The 25,563-nt window shown below is 37.2% G+C and overlaps 1 protein-coding gene across 4 annotated transcripts in view; it reads left to right on the top strand.

The window, feature by feature from the left end:
* LOC123312551 (E3 ubiquitin-protein ligase TRIP12) overlaps positions 1 to 25,563 on the top strand; it is a 43,447-nt gene that overhangs the window by 16,966 nt on the left and 918 nt on the right. For 3 of the 4 annotated variants that reach the window (XM_044897032.1, XM_044897033.1, XM_044897036.1), the window contains 14 exons: positions 1,678 to 1,866; positions 6,938 to 7,156; positions 7,480 to 7,670; positions 7,733 to 7,921; positions 8,515 to 8,987; positions 10,741 to 11,046; positions 13,198 to 13,651; positions 15,004 to 15,210; positions 15,334 to 15,729; positions 17,348 to 17,821; positions 20,263 to 20,791; positions 23,098 to 23,588; positions 24,324 to 24,888; positions 24,970 to 25,353. In XM_044897032.1, the coding sequence (XP_044752967.1) occupies positions 1,678 to 1,866; positions 6,938 to 7,156; positions 7,480 to 7,670; positions 7,733 to 7,921; positions 8,515 to 8,987; positions 10,741 to 11,046; positions 13,198 to 13,651; positions 15,004 to 15,210; positions 15,334 to 15,729; positions 17,348 to 17,821; positions 20,263 to 20,791; positions 23,098 to 23,588; positions 24,324 to 24,888; positions 24,970 to 25,353 (5,067 nt within the window). Of the gene's footprint in view, positions 1 to 1,677; positions 1,867 to 6,738; positions 6,857 to 6,937; positions 7,157 to 7,479; positions 7,671 to 7,732; positions 7,922 to 8,514; positions 8,988 to 10,740; positions 11,047 to 13,197; positions 13,652 to 15,003; positions 15,211 to 15,333; positions 15,730 to 17,347; positions 17,822 to 20,262; positions 20,792 to 23,097; positions 23,589 to 24,323; positions 24,889 to 24,969; positions 25,354 to 25,563 lie in introns of those variants that run through there. The other variant, XM_044897034.1, reaches the window with a different exon arrangement.

The raw sequence follows: 25,563 nt of genomic DNA, 5'->3' as shown, positions 1-25,563 counted from the left end.
AAAGCTAACCTTCTCCACAACTTTATGGGTGGCTCTGTATATTTCAAGCCATCACAGATAAGTAGAGTTTTTAACAGCCCTACAACTTTTGTACTTACTGGACATTTTCCCCTGTATACTTTGGAATATTGTATGTTTATCATTTCGAGCGAAAATTTACTCTCAGCTAATAATTTTCTCCTCAGCTTATAATTTTTCAGTTATCGTGAATTAAAAGCTAATCATATTTTTCTAGATTGATTCGAATTAATTTTCTGTTCAATAAAGTAAGGACGACCTTGTAATTCCCATGACAATTCTTTTTTATGATTGTTGTGTCTACCCAAGGTCAAAATCAAATATAGCACAACAGGTGCAGGCACCACCGAGCTTGGGTCGTCTGTGTATGATGATGCTTACAGAATTTTTCGATCAGAAATATTTCGTACAATTTTGTCATGAGCCGTTCGATGTTATGTGTAAAAGTCATCGTTTCTGATAAAAACACTAATTCTATCAATTAATGTTTATCGTTAGTTCTTCATTTCTGGGTTTTTTATCTGCCAATCTTATCTTTCATGGGGTCATACTGATAATGGATGCCTCTCAATTCAATGCTGGTTGCAGCTTTGGTTGAGTTCAAAGATTGATCTACATATGTATCGTGTGTCAAATTTAAAAAAAAAAGACTCGTGGGATAGCTTAGAGCTGGGGAAATAGGGAAAAATGCATATTGCTATTTCGACAGATGGTCGGGAGAAATTAAAGAAGAATGTGTTCAAATGCAAAAACATTGTACGGGGGAAAGGAAGCTTGAAATTTTTGTCACTGTGACATTTGTTTGCTAGACAAAAAAACTGCAGGAACAGAGCACTTTCCATTGCAATTGTAAACTTTCACTTTGTTGTGTATCTATCTTACATTCAAGATTAACCACCTTTTGGTGGGTTTGGCAAAGACCAACATAAGGCAGCTATTCGAGGTGAGCAATAGAAATACTCTCTGAAGAAACACTCCTGGACTGGCACAGGCAAAAAGGTTTGTGTTGTCTTCACAGACCTACACTCGAAAGATTCTTAAGTAGCCACGAGCCGAGCTGTAATGTTGCTGCTGACAGTACACTGTACAAATACCACATGGAAACTCAGCGGATGAGGCATGCAGCTTTTGTAGATCGGAAGAAGAAACAGCTGAACACGCAGTGTTTGAGTGTCCTGGAACTGGCATCCTCACGAGGTAACATCCAAAGCTCCCAAGGACGTCGCCGGATATGTCAACACCAGTGATAATCCCCGAGGATTGTAGTGTAGAACCCAAAAATCCAAGTTGTCGCAATTCTGAAATGCTGAGCCAAGCCTTAACGACCCCTATTCAATTATAATAGTCACATATCCCCACTTCCACTCACTCCACAACGTGTGTTCTGGATAGAGCTCTAGGGACAAGAATAAGGTTTTCGACTCCTCAACGACAGGAGTAGATAGAATCGATTAGACTCATAGAGCGAAGAGTAATTGTTTCGACCTCAGTATTCATGAAATTCATTTCATTATGGGTTTTTAATGCAAATCAACCCGAAAAGGTGGATATCCTGAATTTACTAGTTCTTCCCCTAATCATGTACAAGATAAATTTTTGCGTGTAACTTGTATGGAAATAAGTTGTGATACACAAAGCAAATTCTATATTTCTTCTCAGGGCATCCGTCAACAACGGGTTCGTGTGCGAGTTCTAGCGGGGCTAGTGGTAGCGGCAGCAGCTCAAGAAGGGCAGCAAGACAACAAAAAGTAGGCACCTCTACGTCTGGTCAAGTAACGGCGCCAACGCTTCACACTGCCGCAGCCATGGCCACTGAACAACCGGACGTTCCAACCAACAGTGCCATACGTAAGTAAAAACGAATTGTCTGGAAAAACTTTCTGCAAATATTGACGATGAAGGTTATGATTTATTTGGTGGAAATCAGGTGTTAATCGCCTATGAAGTTGTCAGTTCATTCACACGGGGCATTCATCGGTTATATGCTGATGAATAGTGGGGATATCATGCAAGGTGCATGTGTAATGCCGCGTCCACACCAAAGCTCGAACTCCAACTCGACAGCACGAGTCAATTAACGTTGGGACGCAGGAAAAAATTTCTTTTAAAAGCATCGAGATTTCAGCTTATCGAAGTGATAAGTTCCTTTTCTTTTAGCACGAACTTTCGAGAATTGTTCATCATCTCTTCATCAGGAGGTAATAAAAATATGAACAAAGACATCAAATAACCAATAAAATGATACTAAATAAAATATTACAAGATAATGTAAAACAAACAAAACTTGAAATTGAAATTGAAATAAGAGGATATCTTTTCTAGATCTGATGAAATTGAAGTTTAACAAGAAATAAAAACATAAAATTTGATATAATGTAATTCTCGAAAGTTCGAGCTAATGAAATTCGGTTCAAAGGTTAAGTTTTGTTAGACAACCATCCACCTACCTCGTGGTTTAAACTTTAATCCATGATGATGAAATTTATCCAAATTGCCTTATTTTTACACTTGAAGGCAGTGATGAGTGGAATAGTGATGAAATTTCGGAAATAAAAATCGCAAAAATTATGAGGAAATCTAAAAACATATGTACCATTGCTTCGTTGCCTTTGTGGTCAAGGCACCTACCAAACACTAGGGGTGTTGCTGGTTCGAGACTCGCTGGTAACGTAATAGTTTTTATTTTTTGTGGGATAATATGGCTCTGATTGCAATTCGTCAGTTCTATTAGTAAAACACAAGAAATCTACGATACAGTATAAAAGATAACAATAATATTTACAAAGGAATGAATTTATTTATTTTAAATTCCGAAAATTCTTCATGGATTTCCAAGTGCTGAGAGATAAGAAAATTTCTGAGTAAACTCATTGACAACTTTTTTCTTAACAACGGAAATATGTCCGCAAGCTCTCAAGAGATTACAATCTGTAAAATCTAATTACTTGTCACATTTTCGATAACGTAATTATTCTTGCTAATTATTGACATTACGTCGTAATAAATTGAACATTGTTTATATTGCTGCTGGTCTACCGAGAACTCCTCAAATATTCATTCACAAATTCTGCTAATTATGAATGAGCTACTTCCTGATATTCAGAAAAATCCAACCAGATATTATATTCTGACGATGCACAACCACAACGTCATTCAACTCACTTAATTAGTTTATTCCTCCCCCTCTCCCTTTATGGTCGAAAGGGACTCAAAAGGATGGTATACTTCGGGTTTCTTAGTACCTATTTTGAATTTTACGCCACTTTCTTTTCGTTCATTTTTGTGTTCGGTGTTTACAAACATATCCAAGAGAGTGTATGTGATAGTTATTAGTGCTGTTCAAATGGGATGTTTTCGATATTTCCACGGTTTTATTGCTTATATCAGGAAGAAATTTCGATTTCGAAATTCACAAGGTAAGATTGGGTTAAAATTTTCAATCGTAAATATTATAACACTTCGTTTAAAAGTAATCTTTTCATGATTTTAGCTCAACAGCTTTGATGGTTTGAAATTTTCAAATAGCTCAACAAATTTCTTTAGAATTAAATGGGTTTTGGGAAATCTATTGTGATTTGGTTAATGAAGGGATTATAACTCTGGACGACTTATTCGAAAATGATATTAGTTGGAAAAGTGAGCAACAGTTTCTTTGAAATTCGTAAAAATTTGAGATTCAAACTTTTTTTTTATCTAGCCCTAATCAAAATGATATTAGTGGACAAATTGTTTGTTGGATTCGTCACTTCGGAATTATCAGAGTCCAGCGATATTGGTTAAATTCAAATATTTGTGTTATTTCCGATAATCTTCGCATCTATACGAAAAAAAATTATAACATTCGCTCATTGAAAGATTCATTGTTTTGTTTTTTGTGGTGTTAATGTGAAATTAGATATTCGTGTAAAATATATTGATAAACATAGTCAAACTATAATACTAGCCGAATACAAATTGTGATGAACTGCAATGGAAAATAAAAAGTGCAAAAGCAATTATTTTCGGTTTTGCTATGCTCATCATGCTCGTAATGAATCTAGAATTAGAATTTTAGTGAATTATTTTATTGATCCAAGAATTAGTTGAGGTTATCTCCAACAGCCCTTTTTCGTAATCCCTTCAAGAATACTTTACGCATCATTAGAATTTGAGTTGTTCCCTGTGGAACCAAAATTCGCAGAAACATTTGGCACCCTGAAAGGAATTCTTCAAATCGTTTGTCTACTTTAAACCTCGTATAATAAACATTCCGACGAAACGCACATGTTTAAACAGTATTTTTGCCTGGCCGTTTTGCATATTTTGTACAAAAATAGTAAAGGTTATGGTCTACGTAAAAATTTGTTTTCAAGTTATTTTGAAGGATTTCCCGTAATTGATTGAAACAAAAAAACGTTTATAAATATTAACATTTTGATTTTATAAGCCATATTACCTGCCATGTATCATCACGCTCGCTACTGATAACTGTATAGATGAATATGTTTGCTATCTTGTTCGATAAAGTGATGATTTATTAAAAATATTTCTCGTTTCACTAGTTGGATCTCATTCTGATTAAGTATAACGTTTAATGATTATTCGGAAATATAGATACATTATTTAATTTAATAATAATGATTACTCAAGCTTCTTTCAGTTTATCTTGGAAATTTAAGAAACTTCACTCAAATTGTTAATTTAGCGTAGGCATTTTTATTTTCATCAGTTAATGAATGATTATGGTCGTATATATTTCTTCGAATTGGTAACTATTTCCTGTACATTTTGCGAAAAAGTAAATTTGATATTGATTCTAATATAATAGGTGATTGGACCTTAATTAATATTTCCTTCGTAAGGGATGGAAACCTAGAATAACATGAAGGTTCATATTATTATTTATCAACGTTTCAATACTCGTGAAACACTTTGAGCCAACATTTTTATAGTAGTATTCAGTTACCATATAGCATTTCGTTGAAACTATTTGGCTTTATTATTCCAAAGAGGCGACATTATTCATTAATTGAATAAACTGAAATCAAGAAAATCAATAATTGAAAAATTTTTGTTCTGAAGTTTTTGGCAGAAAGTTTTCAAATAGAGAATTTTAGGTGCAGAAAATAAAAGGTGTCCCAACACAACAAGTTGCTTGAATCATTCCAGATATCTAGAATATAGATACTTTTTAATTATGTTTATCCAGGAACATCGCATTATTTATCGAACTATTCCGAGAAGTTGTTACTCAGTTCATTGTGAATAGAAAATAGTTTTTACAATTGTTGTATTATAGTAGGGAGTCCACGATGATGAATAGGGATTTACTCGAGACTAATGATGGGTTAATGCAGGGTTTCTGACGACTAAGTGGGTTTACGCAGAGTAACTAAAAAACTTCATGGCACATGGAGAGATATCTCGAAAAACTTATTTTTTCGACCATATTTGTTGCTTCGGCTTGTAAAAAATGTCAGATTATATTTTTGACTTCCTTTCTTCGCGCCTAATTTTCGACATATAATTTTTTACATACACATATCTTAATCTGTCACTTTCGAGTACGTTTGATGATCTTTTTTGGCCCCATGTTCTTTACAGATAGGGCTAATTTTTGGTCTAGATTTTAGGTCGTGTTAATCTGATACGCCTGAGTCCCAAATGTTCCTCTTGGGCTCCCCTATTATTATGGGGACCATAAATATAATTTGCATTCTAAGAATATCCAGGTACCCTCCCTGTCGTCCTTCACTATCTGCATAAAATTATGGAATTGAGATTTGAAGAAATTTCAAAATATTTAAATAAGATAAAGAAGCCCTGCGAAGTTATAAAAATAAATATTGAAAAGATTCCAAAAGGCGTGTTTCAACAACTGCATCAGTTCGAGATGATATGTTGTTTGGAAATTGAGGAATTTAACATGTATAAAATAAACATTTGTATTCCTTAAACTGTTGAAGCTGCAATGTTGGAACTCGAGAAGTGTGTACAACACTTGTTATAATACATACTCTACTTTCTTTTCGTACGCAATTTTTTTTTTCAATAGTGAACGTTCTTATAATCCAGGCAGAAATTTTGTGTAAAATTGGCAGTCTTTTTCCATCGATATTAGGTTTGGTACTTAAAAGAACAAAAACAGTATTAGTATCACAGTCAACATTAGAGTGATTCTTTCAATATATGTATGTCTACATAATCGTTCAGCGCACGCGTAATTTCTATTAACACTGTTATAACACAAAGTACGCATGCGCCACCGATTTCCAAAAAAAAATATTATTTTTATGTAAAAATTTTTCTGTAAGATGTAAGATTCAAATATCAGATTCTATTTCTACAAAGTAAAATATACGAAAAACGAAAAAATGTGGTATATGATTATAGTAAATTCGAAGCCGAGTAGAAGAAGAAGAAAACCTACTTTCTTTTTGAAATAATAACAGAATGAGAAGAAGAATATTCTATTGTATGAATGGTAATAACGCTCAGGTAAACAGTCGAGTATTCAATCGTTGAACACCCGCAGCGAAAGGTGTCGATTTTTATTATAGAATATTAAGCTTCGGAGTTAACTCAATTGGTCTGATCATAAATTGTTGGCTAGCTGTCGGATTCGGTCTTTGTTGGCAAAACGTCAAGATTTTGCGCTCGGTAGTGTTTAGTTTTGAGTTTGTTGTTGTGTAAAGTCGTGCTCGGATATATTCCCAAACGGTTCGAGGAAATTTTCGTTCGGAAGCGAAACCGAACAAAATTTTTTTCGTGATGGGTTCGAATGTGACGGAAGAAGATTTTTTTTACTTTTGCAGTAGCAGCGATCTCGATTCATCTTTCGAAAGTTCATCCTCATCTGGTAATAGCAAAGAAATGAGTGTTTTTTTTTCGAAAACGTGTACATTCGAAATTTTTTATAATAGAATATTTTTTGCTTTAGCTGGCGAAGAGCCCCCATCTCCACAGGATGGACCGCAATCTGCGTCGGCTGGTAGTGGACCCTCTGGTTTGGGATTGGGAATAGATTCGGAAAGCGATGAAAATGAGGTTGGAAGACTTCAAGCTCTTCTGGAAGCTAGAGGTCTACCGCCTCATTTATTTGGTGCCCTGGGGCCTAGGATGCAACACATTTTACATAGGAGTATGAGCAGCAACAGTTGTAAGTTTTTGTTACAATATAATTTTAATGTTGAAGAAAGTTTAGACTAATCGTAGCATTCATCAATTCATTTTCGATAAAACAAATTGCATTTGAGTTTGAGATTGTATTCTGAAAGAAGAAAGTAGTACATAACTTGACTTTGTTTTGGTTTTGGTAAATTATAACCATAATTCTGTTTCGAAGACGATTTTCACTGTTAGATTGAAATGGTTCATGAAATCTCTTTTCGATTATTAGATTTTCTGGTAGTCTATGTTTGAAGGTGTAAATGCATATCCAGTGTGTGTATGAGTACGTAAATATCAAAAATATCATTTCAGCTGTTGCTAAAGCTCAGGCTCTATTACCCGGACTTCAAGCTATTGGTGACGAAGGCCAACAACTTCAAGCAGTCATCGAAATGTGTCAAATATTAGTTATGGGAAATGAGGAGATTCTGACGGGATTCCCAGTGAAACACGTTGTTCCTGCCCTGATACATTTATTGGGAATGGAGCATAACTTTGACATTGTGAGTATTGAAAATCTTTTCGTGGAAACAAGTAGCGAAGATTACGTTGATTTTTTCTTCAGATGAACCATGCCTGTCGTGCTCTAACCTATATGATGGAGGCTTTGCCAAGATCATCTGCTGTTGTGGTAGATGCTGTCCCTGTATTTCTGGAAAAACTTCAAGTTATACAATGCATGGATGTTGCCGAACAATCTCTAACAGCATTAGATATGTTGTCTAGAAGGCACTCCAAAGCAATTCTTCAAGCTGTAAGTATCAGTTCAATTGAATAAACTCATTTAACTCTTGGACTTCGAATTCCTATTCAAATTATACTTCAGTAATAAAAAAATTAACCCCATATTTTATATTGATTCTCTAGATTCTTCTGATACACAAATTGTGTGAAACATCCTGTATTTCATTCTTATTTGATGTTTTTCATGGATTATACCAATAAAAGTATTGCTGTCACACCTTTATATCATTACTAGCTGACCCGGCAAACCTAGTTTTGCCATTTAAATTATTTCTAGGGTAGATAAAAATAACGAACTCATCATTTTAAATTTTCGATTTACTCGATATAACTTAACTTTTTGTCCAAATGTCGAAAACCTATAAGTACTCTATGATTGCTCGATTGGTCGTAAGAAAAAGGAATGCCTTTTTTTCTGTTCTGTACAATTTTTTTTGGGAATATTTTGTTATATAAACCTTGCCCTAACAATAATAAACACAACAAAAAAAGAATTGTCCAATTTGGTGCGATCGTTTGAACAATAAAGCATTTTGAAGTAAACCATAAATCCTCTTTTATTAATATAGATGAAGCAATTTGCTCATTCATTTTTCGTTTCAGAGGGGCGTTTCAGCGTGCTTGATGTACCTGGACTTCTTCTCGATAAGCGCCCAACGCAACGCCCTGTCCATCACGGCCAACTGCTGCCAGAACCTCACGAACGAGGAATTCCAATACGTGCAGGATTCGCTCCCTCTGCTCGCCAGCAGACTGACGCAGCAGGACAAAAAGTGCGTGGAAAGTGTGTGCCTGGCCTTTTCCCGCCTTGTCGACAGCTTCCAACTGGAGCCCGCCAAGCTGCAGGAAATCGCTAGCGCCGAACTGCTCACCAACCTTCAGCAGCTGCTCGTCGTCACGCCGCCCATAATCAGCACCGGTACCTTCATCACCGTTCTGAGAATGTTGTCGGTGATGTGCGCCAACTGTCCGGACCTTGCCCTTACGCTGCTCAAGCAGAACATCGCCGAGACGTTGGTGTACCTTTTGACCGGTTCTGTCGAGTTCAATCATGATGATATCGAGCTGATACCGAGGTAAGACTGAATTTTTTTCATGGGGCTGCAGCCCCCTCCCCTAGCCAGTGATAGCCTGTAATCATTACGTATATTGGTGCTCAGTCGGCCAAGATATAAGAAGGAGACGCAGTATAAGTACCTACTCTGGGTCATTCTGGTTTTGGCACACTCTAAATGCATTGGTGTATACTCCATTCACTATTATTTTAGCACTCGGTTGGTCATGGAAATTTGACACATTCAACTCTGTATAGTACGAAAATGGGGGTTATGCTGCTTGTCAAAACATTGTTTGGTTTTAAATCAAAGCTATGTTGTGCGTTCTACTTAAAACTCTCAGTAATCACGTATTTTATCACAATGTCGAATCACTTCGGAAACTATGTGACGAACGTAATTGGCGTTTATACAAGTTGATTGATGGCATACCATATCTAGTTATTTGCATGGAAAATACAAGAGATCAGTTTTTAAATATATTTATTTTTGCTATGGAAGAAAATTGAATTATTGACACATAATATGTAGTAGTTTGAGGAGAGTTAATGTTGTTTATCCTCTTTGGCTAAGGTTGAATACGTTACATCAGTTGCAGATTTCAAAAAAATCAACCTTAAAATAGAATGCATCTGATGCAGTGGTAGGGAAAGGGTATCTCTCGAAGGAACTAACGGATAATTACAAGAAAGTTGAATTGTTCAACAAAAAAATCATCTTGCATTAATGGAAGTCAAAATAATTAAAGGAAGTTTCAAGGCAAGAGAAACTTTACCTTTAAACAAAAATTTCACATGCATTAACAATCAACATGACAACTGGCTCTTATTTATGGCTGTTCATTTTTATTTCTTTGATATAATAATAATATTTATATATTTACTGATCCCTTAAGACATTTACTATGTACAGGACAAGTAAAATGAAAAATAGGAAAATTAATATTCTGGAACTTATTCAACGATGTGATTAATCGAAAATATCGTAACTTTTCGCATTCGTTCACCATAAAATGAAATTCTCAAATGCCACCACTTTTTTGGATATCCCCATAGAAGGAAAGTCTTTGTCATTCTCTTCATTCACAATCTTTCTGATTCTGAAAACATTCAGCTAAAATATAAGAGTTTAGATTCAGATGAAGCATATAAATTCACTTACATTGAATATGTTCGCTACCGTCTAATTTATTGTAGATATTAGAAAATCAAGGTTACCTACTATTCGAATGAGCAGACCTGAATTCTAAAAAGCACTTCCTGAAACCCTGTCTTCCCTGATTTTTTGTCACTTTCGGCATTTTTGTAATAATAATAGTGGCAACGGCGCCGGCATTATGACACTAATGACATTTCATGAGTGCCAACCTTACTCCGTTCTAGTTACAAAAACTTGAGAAAATTATTTCATGGCCAACCGAGGGCTAAAATAAAAGTGAATGGAGTATACAATATTCCCTCTTGGCCCATAAAAATAACCATTGGGTACTTAAATGAAGAATTTATTATAATTCCTTACAGGTTGTAATCCATTTCGGCAAAGAAACCCTGTAAAAGGATTAAATAATGAGTGTGGAAGACTTTCTTCATTTGACTACCTCTAAAATGCTAAAATAAAAGTGAATGTAGCATTATAGCTATCATAAAATTAGGTGCCACCGTGCACTAAATTCAATTAATTTAATATTCACCCACTAACCTGAGTAAATCGTCAAAGTGTCCACAGGACGTCCTGCGACTTATTCATTAGATAAACCGAACTATTCCCTTTGCAGACAACCTCAGGAACAGTTCGAAATAACAGCTCTAATTGGGGAACTGATGCCCAAACTCCCAACAGACGGTATATTCGCAGTAGATGCCCTTCTGGAGAAAGCGAGCACTCAGGTCAAGGATCAGTTTGTGTGGCAGTGGAGAGACGATCGTGGTCTGTGGAGGCCCTATGGGGCAGTCGACAGCAGGATTATCGAAGCTGCACACATGAACGGCGACGACGAAGTCAGTCTGAATACGTTGGGAAGGATATACACGATCGATTTCCATTCGATGTCGCAAATAAACGAAGATACGGGAACCTCGAGGTGAGTTGTGATTCTTGTATCACAGTATTTCATATTTGTGAGATGGTTCTACATCTTAAGTGTCACTATACAGGGTGAGTCTTCGACTCGTACAAATGTTTCAATAGTAGATTCTTGAAGTCAAAATAAACACTTTTTTCTATAAAATTTTTCCGATTCGGCCCTGATAAAAAAATATAGCCATTTTTAGTTTTCATAATGAGCCATGCCACCTCTAAAAAAACAAAATTCCCTTCAGAATAACAAGCTGAATCTCTGACATAAGATGTCTAAAAACATCTTACTCTGACACTACACATCTGTGGATCTTTTAAACAGAGTTGTATTCAGTATCCAATTTTTCGAATTTCACAGATACTTATTAATCTTTGAACATGAAATTACTCGAAAATGACGCATTGTACGAGAAAATTGAGTAATACTTTTATTTTACAAAGCGTTCAAATATTTATTAGATAGCGTCCAATTTATGTTCAAGAATTGGGTTTTTTGAATTTTTTATATTTTTATACTATGTAATGGTCATAATTAGAAAAATGGAAGACGTGGGTGATATCTTGTGTTCCAAAAAGATTTATCAAATAAATGAAAAACTATATTTCTTAATTCATTGCATTCGATGAAACCATTTGTGAGATAGAACTAAAAATAACAATTTTTCAAAGGCCTGTATCTTTTGAACCGAGTCGATTCGGGAAAAATGGTAAAGGAAAAAATTGTCCCTTTTGACCTCAAGAATCTACTGTTAAAATAGCCAAAAACTAACCCTGTATAATCTTTCATGATCTATTGCGTTCTTACGATCCATTAACCAAATACGTATAATGACTTTTATACAGGTGGAATCTCTGAAATATATTTTAACAGCTTTTGCCCTTTAACGTGTTTTCCGATTCGGTCTAGATATGAAGATATAGCATGTATTTTTTCAACCGAGGGTTTCTATGTTTGGAAGATCATCGACTCGTATAAATGTAATTGAAATTAGTTATCGGGTGAAAACGTAGTCAGAAAAGCCACTATTGGTTTGTTTCTCTTTATTGATTCCTAAGCTTTCGCTACTTTCTGTGCAGCTTTATCAGAGGTCTAAAATTTTTTTTAACAAACTCAAATCACAATGCCTTCAAAAAATATAAAATACAAAAAAAATATATTATTATTTATACAAGTTCTGCTCACTCAATGTGAGGTTTCACAAAAGCCCCACGCTCCATCCGAGCAAAATACTATAGTCTGAAATTATTTTTCTCATCCGAGGAAACTTTATGAAAAACATTTGTATCTTCAAGGATTGTGCAAATTGATGCAGATGAGTTCTTCCTATTTTTCATACATTCTAACAAAATTACATTGTCGGCACATGACACTGGTTACCTTACAGATTATGTTCACAGAACATCGAACCACTGAAGGAGACAAATAATCTACTAACTAACACAGTACTAACCTACATCAGAGGGGTAAGAAGAAGAAAAAGGGTTTCTTTTTACCTCGAGGAATCTTCTAAAATGTATACAGTCCCTGGCCAGTTTATTAGACGCACTGAGGATTTTTTTTATATTTACTGGTATTGCCGGAGGAAAAAGCAGAATATTTGAATTTCATTTCCACAGAATGTCAGTTTTATCTACGACTCTCATTAAATTGTTCTATTTGGCATTTATTTTTGATGTTGTAGTATTAGTACTTAAGTATGAATCAGTACTATGTTTTCCAGTGGACGTCTTGCATTCTGCAGGTTGGACGTTATTTCGATAATCCACATATGAAATCATTATCTTCGAATGCAGCAAACCGAACAATTCTGCATTGATAGTATGAAGCTCTCATAGCTACACAGGGTGGCTCAGCAAAATATTAGAATTTCATGTTTAATCATCAATAAATCAATATTTTTTATTGAATATGATATATTATATGTGAAAACCATTTACAGATGAAGTATATGTAACATAAACATTCAATTTAATAATTCAATATTGAGATTTTGCATCGAATCAATGCGTCTAATAATATGGCCAGGGACTGTAAGTCAGAGATTCATCCTGTATAATCTTCCACAGTTCGAATTATAATTTTCAATTACGGTACTAATGAATCCATTCAACAAGATAAGCTGCTGTATATAACATATCTTCTTCTAATTTCCAGGCCAGTACAGAGACGTTTCACCCCGGCCGCAACTCAAGCAACGCCGCCGGCCGAACCCCAGCCCGTGAACCAAAGACCCGCGTCCGCAAGCAGAGACGCGAGGTTGGCCTGTTTGCGGGAAGAACGCGGGCTCGCGGCCGCGTTTATACGATCGCTGTTCAGCGTTCTATACGAAGTGTACTCGTCCAGTGCAGGACCCGCCGTGAGGTGCAAGTGCCTCAAGGCACTACTGAGGATGGTGTATTACGCTAGCGCCGATCTTTTGCGGGAAGTGCTGAAGAATCAGGTGGTGAGCAGCCATATAGCCGGTATGATGGCTTCTTCCGATCTCAGGATCGTGGTGGGGGCCTTGCAGATGGCCGAGATTCTGATGAACAAGTTACCCGAAGAATTCGGCGTGCATTTCCGAAGGGAAGGGGTGATTTATCAGATCAATAGACTGGCTGACCCAGAGGTGAGTTCAACCCTCCGTGAAGACCTTTGACTCGACTTATATTCATTTTATCTATTTAATAGGAAATTCTCCTACAGAAAAAGATGATGCATTTTTGTGGAGTAACTTCAAACTTATTATTTATTCATCCTCTTCCCTGATAAACTTCTTGCAAGAAAAAATTGATAGTGCTTCGTTTCTATTTCACTTTTCGGCAACATCGACTACACTACAGAGTATGTAGATAATAAAGGACAACAGATTGATAAAATCGATGAGATAAAGAATGGTGGCTTCTTGAAAACCATCAACAGCTGTTATTTGGTAATGAAGACATTGCCTCATTCTTTGACATTTGTAAATGTCCAGAGTGGTTCCATCTCGATTTGAGGGACGGTGTTACAAGTTTGTGCGCGAGAAAGGAAGCTATTTAAAATTCAACATTCCATACTTGAACTTGGACAGTTTCTGCAGCTAATTTGAAATATTCAAGAATGAATCTAACAATCATTTTGTTCAAATTTCCATCTGCATTAGAAACCCAAATTGAGTAGAATTCCCCATATATATAATCAGATATAGAGAACCTAATATACAGGATGGTCCCCTTCAAAGGATCCACTGAAATAACTCCTTGGTAAGAGCCTGGATCGATAATGTTTTAAATGAAAGTTTCTTAGTCTTCAGTCATTGAATGCGGACATTTAATATGATCTTAAAGATTGATTTCAAGGTCATCTCAGAGCCAGGTGAATTTGAAAATGATTATGTCTTTCTTTTTCTCCATAAAATGAATTTCTCAGGAGATATAAGGTTTGTTCGTAGAGAGGTTTACAATGGTTGTGAACTGAACAGGGCAAGCACAATTCCATTTTAGGGTAGCGAAAATCCATTTGCGCTTGCTCTGTACAGATCACAACCGTTGTGAACCACTCTACGAATAAGCCCATAATGTGGGAATAGCCTGGATCAAAAAATGTTTCGAATGAAACTGTCTCGGTCTGCAACATCTGCTAGCAGACAGTAAGATCAATATTCTCAAAAAAAAATTATTCTCTATTAAAAAAATCTACTTGGCCTTGAAGTCAAACTTGATGGCCTCCATTCGTTGTCCCCTAAAGACTAAGAAACTTTCAGCTGAAACATTTTCTAATCCAGAATTTATTTTATTCGATCTTTTGAAATGCGTCACCCTATATAAGGAAATGAACAATATAAAACTGGAAAAACTTCTATCTAAAATTGGGGTAAACAATCGGTATAAAACTTTGACTTCAGCTGCTATGAATAATATACGAACAACTGGAATATCTTTGTGACTACTGTTCTTCAAATATTTCAAATCTGTTTTCCAAATATTGCTTTTTATTCAGGTTCCACTTGGTGTGAGTCCACCAAAAGCATGTTCTAGCTCATCTTCAATCTCCCAGAACATAATCGATAGCCAACCAGGACCATCTCAAACGCCAAGCGGAGCAAGTCTGAATGGTTCATCTTCGAGCACACCACTTGTTGCAACACCTATATCCTCGAATCATTATTCTACTCCTGTGGATAGTCAGAGAGCATCTGATGTGGAGGTAAGATCTCATAATTTAGTTGTGTGGAATTTTGAAATACTGTATGCGTTAACTCAAAATATGCATCCATCTGCTTATTCGAATCTTTTTACCTATAAGTATATGAATTTTTTCACATAATAGGTTCAATCGCAGAGTCCGAGCCATTCGATGCGGCTCACGGACGTCCTGAAGAGAAAAAGAGTGAAGAGGGGTCTTCCTAGCCGTGCCAAAACGAAACAGGATGAAGTACCTATACCTCCGAACATTGTTCAAGATATATTTACCAAGAACCCGGTCCGTAGTGGTCCGACGACGACAACGCCTAGTAACTCGAGTAGTAGACCTCCTAGGTATTCCGGTTCGGCGACCAGAAACAGTTTCTTACAGAGCTTGAACCCTGCCCGTTGGGGCAGAAGTGTCAATTCTGTGCATGAGAGGAACTTCAGCAAAGATTCCACCAACCTGTCCAAATCAGTATCTAATTCGAATATAACAGCCGGCAACAAAGAGAAAACAAGGTCTTGGATTCGAGATCAGGTGAGTTCTTAATGGTTTTCTGATTAGGTATAGGTATCTTCGAAATAAACTGCTCCACATGAGTTAGGGATATTGACTTAAATTGCAAAAAATATAGTTAAAATAAGATTTTTGTGTTGAAAATTCATATTAATATGATTTCAATTTGCAAATTAATTTTAGCCTGTAGGTCTGCAGCGTATACAGGGTGGTTGAGAAAAATCGAGTAAAATAACGAAATTTATTCCCAGAATTCAAGAATTTTAAGACTATCAATACAATGTATGGCCTTCGCGGGCATCAATAACAGCTTGACTTCTTCTTTGCATACTACACACGAGGTTGTTGAACATTTCTTGAGGAATTTGGTTCCATAAACGGGGCAGAAGCTCTCAGATCATTAAAGGATTCTGGGGCAGGTTGATGATTATCTAATCTTCTTTGGAGCATATCCCATGCATGTTCTATGAAATTCAAATCTGGTGAGTGCGGAGGTATTGGTAAATGTGGAATACCAAGCTCCTCGCGCTCATTCTCAACTATGGCTGCACGGTGCGGTCTAGCGTTATCGTCTAGAAATTTAAAAGTTTCACCAATAGCAGCCTGAAAATTTGGCACAACGTTGTCAATGACATGCTCCCTATAGTGTAAGGAGGTCATATTCCCAGGACAAATGTGTAGATCTGTGCGCCCGTTGAAACATATCCCGGCCCATACCATAACACTACCCCCTCGGAATGGATGGACTTCTTGGACATAACGACGATTACGGGGTTTGCGTGGGATTGTCCATGCCCTTATTCTACGAATCTGAAAATCGTTCATATCTGGATTCATCAGTGCAAAGGACACTACGCCATTGATCGTTCCAATTGATACGTTGCCTTGCCCATTCCAGTCTATGACGCTTATGGTCATGTGTTAATGGAACTCCTCTTAATGGACGTCTAGAACCTAGATTCACCTCTCTCAAACGTCGTCTGATGGTTTCGATTCAAACTTGGGCCTCATCTGCATTCTGAAGAGTATTCCGTAGCATTCTACACGTAGATGTAGGGTTTCTTCTCGCCGAAACGGTGATGAAACGATCCTGAGCAGATGTTGTTTTTCGTCGCCCATCAAGCCTTGGTCTTTCCAACATGGAACCTGTCTCCCTGAACCTATTCCAAAGGCAAGATATCACACTTTGGCTGACTTGGAGCCTTTTCGCTACAACAACCTGAGTTAGGCCACCCTGTAGCATTCCGATAGCCCTATTATCCTCAGCGTTTGTTAATTTACGTCTTGGCATTTTCAGAAAACTCGTTTCAAATCGAAGCCTTGATAAACTGACTTTATTTCAAAATAAGAACATTCATGAAGCCTATGCAAAGAACCAAACTTCAGAAAAAAGGCGACCAGATTGACGAAATGTCTCATACTGATTTTTATTGGATCGATTCAAGTTTTTATCGAGTTTTAAATAATTTTACAGTGATTTTCTCGAAGAGTACATAATTTTAAAAACGATTGAATACGATATCCCTAACTCTTGTGGAGCAGTTTATTACTTCTTCGGCGATGAAAATGAAGAAAGATTGAGATACTGTGCAAGTCGCAATTTTGAAACAATCCAGCTCAATTTCATAATTTCTTTCAGGCCACCAAGTTCATCGATACCTACTCCGGCAGCGAGGATGATCAGCACCCGGCCACCACCGTGTTGACCCGTCTGAAGCACGCCATAGAGAAACTGCCGACAATCAAGTGCCGCGAGGCGCTTGAGGAACTCAGGGACATTCTGATGGAGTCGGACATATCGCCCTTCGAGGTGAACTACTCCGGTCTCATTAAGGCCCTGCTCAGCTACATTGCCGACCCCTACGGCCCGATCGATCGCGACCAGAGGCTCAGGGTTCTGCTGAACGTTTTTTCGAATTGTCCGTTGGACGCGACCGCCGTGGAACTGAGCGACCTGAACTCGGGCTGGATGAGCGCCCTCGTCGCCAAACTGAACGGTTGCGTTTCGCAGTTGGAACAATTTCCGGTTAAAGTACACGATTTGCCCGCGTCGACGGGTAACGGGAGGGGTGGTACTAGTGCTTTGAAGTTCTTCAACACGCATCAACTGAAGGTAGGTTTCATATGATTTGTTTATGGAGTTCCACTAGGATCTATTTTTGGGTCACTTATTTATATTTAAAGCACCATAATTTTCTTTGAATTGTATTGGAGGCCTCTTAATTCGCATGATAGTTCCCGTTTTTTAATTATCATGTCCAGTAGGAGGTCAAAGTGAAGCAGCGAAACCATAGCAGAATTCTGTTTTTATAAGATGCTTGTCTAAATTGCAGCTCACATACCTATGTTTCTTTCAGTCACTTTATCTTCAAAATGATCTCATTCTTCGTTGAGATTGTCATTCAGTTTCTAGAAAAAAATCTCTGAAATTTTTCTATTTTTGCATATATTGAAGGAGGACCAATAATTGAGAATCACTTATTATTAATACAGGGTGATCCACCGCGATACTTATTACAATTAATTTGCATGTTGGGGTTATCGACCCTGAAATATTTTCAGACCTCTGCACACCTCTATACATGAAACAGCCTACTACTCTGTTATTTCAAATGGCACAGTATATCTTTCATAGATAGCTGATTCGACTGAAACAGTACGTCATATTACTACTGTGGTAAAAACTTAATGGTTTATGAGTTATTATGATTCTTTTGAAAAAATGGCGAAAGTCACACAAAAAGGAACAAAAATTCGGTGTTCTAATGAATAATTTCGATATTTCATGAATTTTTCCTAATAAATTGTTCGTTGGGATTATTTACACGATTATTTACACAATCCATGAAATATCATAATTCATAATTATTCATTAGAATCATCTAATCAATCTGGGTTTCCGCCAGAGTCAGTTGTGTTACGACTTGATGGAACGTAATCATGGAACCTGATTTTTTGTGGGTTATAAAGTTGGGGTCAGAGATCATTCCAGAAAATTTCTAATGGCTCCAGAATTCCCATGATAATTTTCTCTAATAAATTGTCATGTCGAAACAGAGCCTAAAGTGACGAAGCGCACCTGTAGCAGATTTCCATCATTATAGGAAAATTGTGTATGCTGTTGCTCACATGTCCATTCTGTCAAGTTATATAGGGTCAATAAATGATTGTAGCATCGCAGTGGTCATCTATATAATATTTATATTTTCATTTCTCCATTGAAATAATTTTCACGTTTTTGGAATAATTGGAGTAACTCTGACAACTATATATATTTTTTTCGAGACCCTTCAGTGTGGAATAATTCAGAGCCCACAACGATTCAGGACGCGTTTTAACCAAAAATAATGAATTTTGACAGGTTATAGAGGGTGAGTCTTTGACTCGAACAAATATGTCAACAGTAGATTTTTGAGGTCAAAAGAAACAGAGTTGTATTCAGCCTAATTACCCAATTTTTCGAATTACCGAAAATGGTGCATTATACGAGAAAATATGAAGAAAACTTTTATTTTACAAATGTTCAAATATTCATTAGATAGCGTCCAATTGACTCAACTGAGTTTCAAGATTTGGGTTATTTGGTATTTTTATGGTACGTAATGTTCATAATGAGAAAACCGGAAAACGTGAGTGATATCTTGTGTTCGAAAAAGATTCATCAAATAAATGAAAAAATATATTCCGAAATTCATTTCATTCGATGAAACTGTTTGTGGGATAGAACTGAAAATAACATTTTTTTATGGTTTTTCAACAGCCTGTATCTTTTAAACCGAGTCGATTCGGAAAAAGTGGTAAAAGAAAAAGGTGTTTCTTTTGACCTCAAGAATCTACGGTTGAAATATTTCTACGAGTCAAAGACTCACCCTATATATTAGGTATGATTAACTTCGTCAATGTAATTAGTAATTTATTCACTAATCGTGTGTGAATACCAAGAATTCAGTCGAGTTGAATGGTTACTGTGTTTTGGTTTTTAGCTACTAAATTACTAGCTACTCGATTAAACTATCGTTCATTTATGATCATAGACATAGACAGATAGGAGGCAGGGTGAGCACGACCCGCCTACACTGACCTTAACAAGACAGTGGCGACAGTTGGGAATTTTGCAAGAATATGGCGGCTTAGAAGCACAGATTACATTGCTGTGATCTGAAATCCGGAATGCTGATTGGGTCACATCATATCACGTGACCAAATCCGCCATGTTCTTGCAAAAATGATGGAAAACAAAACCACAATTGTCGCCACTGTCTAGTTAGAGTCACTGTAGACCCGCCCCCTCCCGAATTCTCGATGCCTTTACACCCCGACCCCAGATACTGAAATCGACATAATTTTGAAGGAAACAACCTAAAAACTATACTGAGCTTCCCTCCTGGCCCCCAAAAAGAAATCAGGGCTACGTCAATTGACTATAACTAAAAATCACTGTAGATATTTCCGTTGTTTGCATAAAAACCATTTTTATGCAAGAGACTTTCATTGAGAAACTTTCTTATCGTTTCCCTCTCATTATGGATGTTTCAACTCTATATATTTCCCCAGTGCAACCTGCAACGCCACCCAGACTGCACCAATCTGAAGCAGTGGAAAGGCGGCACCGTCAAGATCGACCCCCTTGCTCTTGTCCAGGCCATCGAGAGGTACCTGGTTGTCCGGGGTTACGGAAGGCTAAGGGATAAGGATAGCGGGGACAGCGACGACGCCGATTCCGACGACGACATCGACGATACGCTGGCGGCCGTCGTCATATCGCAGACCGGCACCAGACACAAGTTACAGTTCCTGATCGGGAACAACGTGTTGCCTTATAACATGACGGTCTACCAGGCCGTCCGTCAATTTAGTAATAACGGAAACGATCAATCTGAGACTGATACGGATAACGAGACCCCGTTGGGCAACGCTGCCATCTGGGTGCAGACACATGTGATATATTACAGGCCGCTGAAGGAGGAACATTCGTCCGGCAGGACCAGCGGTGCCGGAGGATCGTCCGCCCACACGAGCAGGAAGGGTAAAGGATCGTCCAACAAGAGCACGTCCAGGAGGAAGGTGGACGATTTCTGGAACGGTACGTTGTTTCATTTCGAATTTCATTTTGTTAGTTGCGGAATGGTGGAGAGTTTGAAAGAAAAATGTGGTCTTTCTGAGTTTACTCCATTCGCTTTTATTTTAGCACTCGGTTGGCCATGGAAATTTGACAGATTCCACTCTGTATACTACTTAGAACATAAATACATGGAATGGACATTATGAATGTATTTGTTGTGGTACAAACATTCGATGCTTCTCTGTCTAGCGCAGCACTAAGGCAGTGGCGTAAAATAAATAAATTTATATATACTTCATTCAAATTTATTTTAGCAGTCGGTTGGCCATGAAATAATTTTCTCAAGTTTTTGTAACTAGAACGAAGTTAGGTTGGCACTCATGAAATGTCGTTAATGTCATAACGCCGTTGCCACAACTAATATCAATTTTTTTTACGAAAATTCGAAAATGTCGAAAGTGATTGAAAAAAGAGACAGGGTATCAGGAAGTGCTATTTAGAATTCAGGTCCGCTCATTCAAATAGTTATACCCTGATATTCTAAAATCCACAATACGTCAGACGGTAGCGAACATATTCAATGTAAGAGAATTCATATAATGTTTCATCTGAATCTAAACGACTTATATTTCAGCTGAATATTTCCACAATCAGAAAGATTGTGAATGAAGAGGATGACAAAGAATTTCCTTCTATTGGGAGACCCAAAAAAGTGGTGGCATTTGAGAATTTTTTATTTGAGTGAAGTAATGCGAAAAATTTACTATAGGATTTTCGGTAAATATCATCGGAGAATAAGTTCCCTAAAATGGATTTTTTTATTTTTCATTTGACTTGTCCTATACAATGTAAATGTCTCAAGGTACTAATAAATACCTAATTATTATTATTACATCAATGTATTAAGATGAATAGCCACAAATACGCGCAAGTTGCCCTGTTACTTGTTTATTCATGTGAAATTTTTGTTCAACGGTGAAGTTTTGCATCTTAACTTGAAACTGCCTTTAATTCCTTTTACTTCTATATTGATGCAAGATGATTTTTGTTGAGGAATTTAACATTTTGTAATTATCTGTTAATTCCTTCGGGAGATACCCTTTTCCAAAAACTGCATCATATGCATTTCATCTTCGGGTTAATATTTTTGAAATCTACAAATGATGTAAGCCAAAGAAGATTGAAGTTTATACAAAATGTTTGAAGGCATACCAAATCCAGTTATTTGCATGGAAAATACAAGAGATCAGTATAATATCATAATATGCACTAGCTTGAGGAGAGTTAATGCTTCTTTGGCTAAAGGTTGAATATGTTACATCAGTTGTAGATTTAAAAAAAATCAACCCGAAGATGAAATGCATCCAATGCAGTGATAGGGAATGGGTATCTCTTGAAGAAATTAACGCATAATTTCAATAATGTTAAATTCTTCAACAAAAATCATTTTGCATCAATGGAAGTCAAAAGAATTAAAGGAAGTTTCAAGACAAGAGGAACTTCACCTTTAATCAAAAATTTCACATGAATTAACAATCAACATGACAACTGGCTCTTATTTATGGCTGTTTATTTTTAATACTTTGATATAATAATAATATTTATAGGACAAGTCAAATGAAAAATAGAAATATTAATTTTCTGGAACTTATTCTTCGATGACATTCATCGAAAATCCTGTAGTAACTTTTCGCATTCGTTCACCCTAAAATGAAATTCTCAAATGCCACCACTTTTTTGGGTCTCCCAATATAAGGAAATTCTTTGTCATTCTCTTTCTGATTCTGGAAAAATTCAGCTAAAATATAAGTCGTTTAAATTCAGATGAAACATTATATAAATTTACTTACATTGAATGTGTTCGCTACCGTCTGATATATTATAGATATTAGAATATCAGGGTTACCTACTATATGAATGATCGGACCTGAATTCTAAATAGCACTTCCTGAAACCCTGTCTCTCTCATTTCAGTCACTTTGGCCATTTTCGTAATATTAGTTGGGGCAACGACGTTATGACATTAACGACTTCATGAGTGCCAACCTTACTCCGTTCTAGTAACAAAAACTTGGGAAAATTATTTCATGGCCAACTGAGTGCTAAAATGAAAGTGAATTGAGTATACAATGCTCCCTCTTGGTCCATAAAAAAAAACCATTCAGTATTCAAATTAAGAATTTAATTCCTCACATGTTGTAATGCATTTCACTTTCTTTTTGAATACCTCTATGGTTGACTCCACCAAATGGACTATTGTCAACACAAAAAAGATCCATTACTACATCTCGAAATATTTCTAACTTCACGTATTTGTTATTTTTTAGAAGGTATCGCCCCCGCCATACAATCTCCCTTGACGCCTTACCTGAGGACTCAGCTACCCGAGACCGTAACGATACAGGACGCGTCGCTGGAAGTCCTGTGCCTGCTACGCATATTGCACGGTCTGAACATCTACTGGAACAGCCTGTACCCGTTGTTGGAATACCGGCCGATCCTGCCTCCCTCCGATTTCCTCAACAGCAAGATAGCGGCCAAGGCGAGCAGACAACTACAGGATCCACTTGTGATAATGACGGGCAATCTGCCCAACTGGCTCCAGCAGATCGCGACAGTGTGCCCGTTCTTGTTTCCGTTCGAAACCCGGCAGTTGCTGTTCTACGCCACGTCGTTCGACCGTGATCGAGCTCTGCAGAGACTGCTCGATATGTCCCCGGAATTGAGCTCGTCAGATTCCCAGGAAAGGGTCACGCCGCGTTTAGACAGGAGGAAGAGGACCATCGCCAGGGAGGACATACTGAAACAGGCCGAACAGGTGGGTTTTCAATTTGCGAAGTCGTAGGATTAAAATCTTTTCTTCAAAATGCAAGTTATCACTTTGTCCAAATGTCTGTAATATAGGAAGTGTTACTCTACAAATGGACCATTGTCCTTAATTGGAAGCTGATCATGTTTAGTTATTTTGATCCGATGAAATTTTCCATTCGATTAAGTCAGGACGACCTTGTAATTCACATGACAATTTATCTACTGGTTGTTGTGTCTACCCAAGGCCAAGATAAAAGAGCACAACAGGTGCAGGCACCACCAAGTTTGGGTCGTCTGTGTATACTGATGCTTACAGAATTGTCGGCTCATAAATATGTATTTCAAATTATTTTCTCAGAATCCCCTCGATATTATTTATATCTCCATTAATTCACAGTTATCGTTATTTCTTCATTTCTATCTCAAATTAATCCAAGATTAATTTGTCTACGATGACAGGTACTTCATTTCAATAACGGAGAAACAGAATATAGAAATATTTGGTTACTAACGAATATCTTGCAATAGGTTATCATCTTGTTTGACATTTTTGGATTTCAAGCATGTGGAGTCTTCCTGCCAACTATTTGGCTTCACTTTTTTCTGTTCCTCCGCTCATTATCAATACTGGTATAATAAAATAAGTGACTTTGGAAAGATCTTTCTTATAACACTTGGTAAAATGCGTTATTCGTTCAAGAAAACTCTTGGCACATATCTATTTTCAAACAATTAATTTCAGGTTATGCAAGATATGGCCTCTTCCAAGGCCCTCCTGGAAATCCAGTACGAAAACGAGGTAGGAACTGGTCTCGGCCCTACGTTGGAATTCTACGCTCTAGTATCCAAAGAATTGCAAAGAACCAATTTAGAATTGTGGAACGCTCCCGGTACAGACGAAAAGGAGTACGTTCATAATCAGGACGGCCTTTTTCCCGCCCCCATTGCCAAGAGCGCGAAGGTCGGCCATGTAACCAAACTCAGGACCAAGTTTAGGTTTATGGGAAAATTCATGGCGAAAGCCGTTATGGATTCTAGAATGCTGGATTTGCCCTTCTCCATAAGTTTCTATCGATGGTTGTTGGGACAAGAGAACAGCTTATCGTTGTCGGATCTGAGATATGTGGCACCAGAAGTTCACCGAACGTTGCAGAAGATGCAGTTGCTCGTCAGACAGAGGGACATCATCGTGGAGAACAAGAATTTGTCGCAAGAAGAAATAGAAACGGAATTGGAGAAAATCACTTTTGATGGTTGCCCCATTGCTGATCTCGGTTTGGACTTCATGCTACCAGGTCACAATTTAGGTAAGTTTTTGAAAATTTGACATCAAGCGCTGTGTACCATTTGTATTCAACTTTTTTCATTTAATTCTGTATTGTTTTCAGAACTGATGAAAAACGGAAAAAACATCCACCTTACAATACACAACCTGCATCAGTATATAAACCTTGTCACCCACTGGACGCTGGTTGAAGGTGTATCTAGACAGATGGAATCGTTAAGAGAAGGATTTGAGACTGTATTTCCATTGCAAAACTTAAGACTGTTTTTCCCCGACGAATTAGAGAGTGTCTTTTGTGGAAGTCCCAAAGACACGCTTAGCGGATGGGATGTGAAAACGCTGATGGAGTGTTGCAGGCCAGATCATGGCTACAATGCCGACTCTAGAGCCATAAGGTTTCTGTTTGAAGTGCTAAGTTCCTACGACAGAGAGGAGCAACGCTTATTCGTTCAGTTCCTTACAGGAAGTCCCCGTTTGCCAGTTGGAGGTAAGTTATCAGGGATAACAGAATTTTCTCCAATTCACACTTTCACCCCCTTAAACTATCCAAAAATACCTGAAAATGGAAATTTTTTTTTTTCTTTTTCTTTGGTCAAAAATGAAACTCATCATAAATCAATCCAGGAGGAATGGAACAGTGGACAAATGTAGAACTACGAATTCATACCAAAGCATGCTGAATAAAGATTAATGACGG

The sequence above is a fragment of the Coccinella septempunctata genome, chromosome 4, assembly GCF_907165205.1.
Source record: "Coccinella septempunctata chromosome 4, icCocSept1.1, whole genome shotgun sequence".
NCBI classification, from domain to species: Eukaryota; Metazoa; Arthropoda; class Insecta; order Coleoptera; family Coccinellidae; genus Coccinella; species Coccinella septempunctata.
Note: the sequence above shows the minus strand (reverse complement) of the source record. Positions and strands in the feature narration are given on the sequence as shown.